General features: G+C 41.5%; 1 protein-coding gene across 2 annotated transcripts; it reads right to left on the bottom strand.

The window, feature by feature from the left end:
* Positions 1-818: 818 nt before the first annotated feature.
* Positions 819-1,828, bottom strand: LOC131748882 (small ubiquitin-related modifier 1-like). 2 transcript variants are annotated; one of them, XM_059051248.2, is made up of 2 exons: positions 1,817-1,828; positions 819-1,109 (listed from the first exon to the last, which is right to left on the bottom strand). In XM_059051248.2, exons 1-2 carry the CDS (start codon positions 1,826-1,828, stop codon positions 819-821), a joined length of 303 nt encoding a protein of 100 aa, XP_058907231.2. The 2 variants fall into 2 exon arrangements, with proteins under 2 accessions (XP_058907231.2, XP_066879364.1); XM_067023263.1 differs by having other exon boundaries at positions 819-1,037.
* Between the last annotated feature and the right edge of the window lie 394 nt (positions 1,829-2,222).

Here is a 2,222-nt window from a genome sequence, read left to right as displayed (position 1 = left end):
CTTCACGTCTTACTCCTTCAGCATCTTGAAGGTCTCCAGGAGTTCTAACTTTTTTGTTGTTTTTTTTTACAAATATTTTGTTTATTTTAATGAAGCTGGTACAGACAATGCCCATTTGAAACCCATGTCCCAGGCTAAAAAGTACAAATAAAGTCAAAAAGAGCAGTGTTCTGCTGTATACACTTCTGCATGAATAACTTTAACTGCTAATGAAAATTAGAACTTTTCTGGGATCTTCTGACAAGATTTTTCTTTCATCTTAAAATGCTTTCTCTTCAGTGAAGCCATCTTTGGAGTTAGTCATTATTTTCACCACCTCTGTCACCTTGACTCCAACCTGATATTCCTCTTCTGTTGGTCCAGACCCTCAGATTTTAAAAGTAGCTTCAAGTTAAGGAAAGGTCATTTTTCTACAGTTAAGTTCTCTGCAAAACTTCCATCTCCCACTGAAAGTCACAGTCCAAGAGAGAAGCGATCACATGGTAGAACTTCAGGGCCAATTGGAAAGTCATTATGAACACTTGCATTAGTCAATCTTATTTATCACAAGCCTGTAAATGCACAGTCCTGGAAAAGGCGGCCTCTCTGTGTACATACGTAATTTTTTAAAAGGAGAGGGCGATATGAACAGGGGTGAGGTTTGATCATCAAAAATCAGCGCAATGAAACAAACAATAATGAATAATGGGCACTAGAATTCAAATTACCAGACGTTCTAAAGAGATGGGGTGCCAGTTTTCAATTGTTTTGAACACCATATTACAAAAGAACTATTTTTAAAAATAAAAAAGGATTAAGGGAAAAGAAAAAAAAAAAATTTAAATTGTTGAATGACCCCCTGTTTGTTCCTGAGAAATTTCAATCACATCTTCTTCCTCCATTCCCAGTTCTTTTGGAGTGTGATTATCAGCAATTCTCTGACCTTCAAAGAGAAACCTGAGTGAATTCATGGGAACTCCCTGTCTTTGACAGTATGAGTCTTTGAGTTTCTTGAGATGTGTTGTCATTTTCACTTTGAAGTGAATCTCACTGCTATCCTGTCTGATGACTGTGAGTTTAATGTATTCTCCTTCCTTGTTATCCCCCAAGTCCTCAGTTGAAGGTTTTACCTCCCTTCCAGTTGTACAAGGATTGTTCATACTTCTGAAAGAGGGAGGATTCACATAAAATAAAACACTCCTGATTGAGTACAAATCCCAAGTAAATTCTTGATATTAACATTCAGATGCAGCACTCTGCTATAACAGGAAGCTTTCTGCAAATGTTCTGCAACTGCTCTACATACACGAAGTTTTCCTATCCTTTTCCTCAAAGGTATCAGTCATCTTCATGTTAACGCCCAGATGAAACGCTTTCTGTTGCTCTAGCAGTTTTGTTCTGCTTTGTTTCTTGATTATTCTGAGTTCTCTCTTACAACTGGAGAGCTACTGAACCAATCCTGAGTAAGAAATGGGAAAGTACAAGAAAGAGGCAACAGCTCTGCACACCCACACGGAAAAAGACTCAGAGCAGAGCAGAGGCAGCCCGGCCCCAGCTGCAATCCAAACGGAAGGCAGAGCTCTCTAGGTTCCCAGCAACACCAGACAATGTCTCCCTCCCCCCTTCCCCCACGTCCCCACTCCAAGACTATCTAAAGACTAAGAACCCCAAAGTGGAGTCCACCTGCTTTTCAGGGCCACAGAGGCTCCGGGGCAGGTATTCTCTCCCATTACATAACTGAGGCCTAGGGCCCTGCTTCTGTGATGAGTCCTCTGAAGAGGCAGGCACACAGGTTTCCCACGGACCCTCTCAGGAAAGTGGAAGCTGGGCTCTGCACCTGGTCAGACATGGTGACGGTGGTTTCCCCTGGGGTCTCTGCACAGCAGTGGCCTTGGGTAGGCAGAACCTCGCTCTGGTGTTTACAAATCTGTCTCCCTTCCCCACAGCACAACACTGTAGGAGTTCTAACTTTGACCATCAAGAGTTTCTAGACACAGTCTAAGTCTGAGGGATTCAGGGAGTTTTTAAAAACCTAGCAGGTTCAAACAAGAAGAGCTATTGACCCTTAATCTAAGGGCTAGGGGTCTTGGCTCAGTACTTGAAGGAGAAATTTTATGATTCCTGCTCAGCCTGAAGGTTAAAAAGTCAGAATAATATACTGGACATAATCATGCTTTAGATTCAGACATACCCAGGTTTTAATCTTTAAGAAAGAGTTTAAATGTAAGTCCATTGGACTTCAA

The sequence above is a fragment of the Kogia breviceps genome, chromosome X, assembly GCF_026419965.1.
Source record: "Kogia breviceps isolate mKogBre1 chromosome X, mKogBre1 haplotype 1, whole genome shotgun sequence".
In the NCBI taxonomy this organism is placed as follows: Eukaryota; Metazoa; Chordata; class Mammalia; order Artiodactyla; family Physeteridae; genus Kogia; species Kogia breviceps.
The sequence above is the reverse complement of the archived record's forward strand: the minus strand, read 5'-3'. Positions and strand labels throughout refer to the sequence as shown.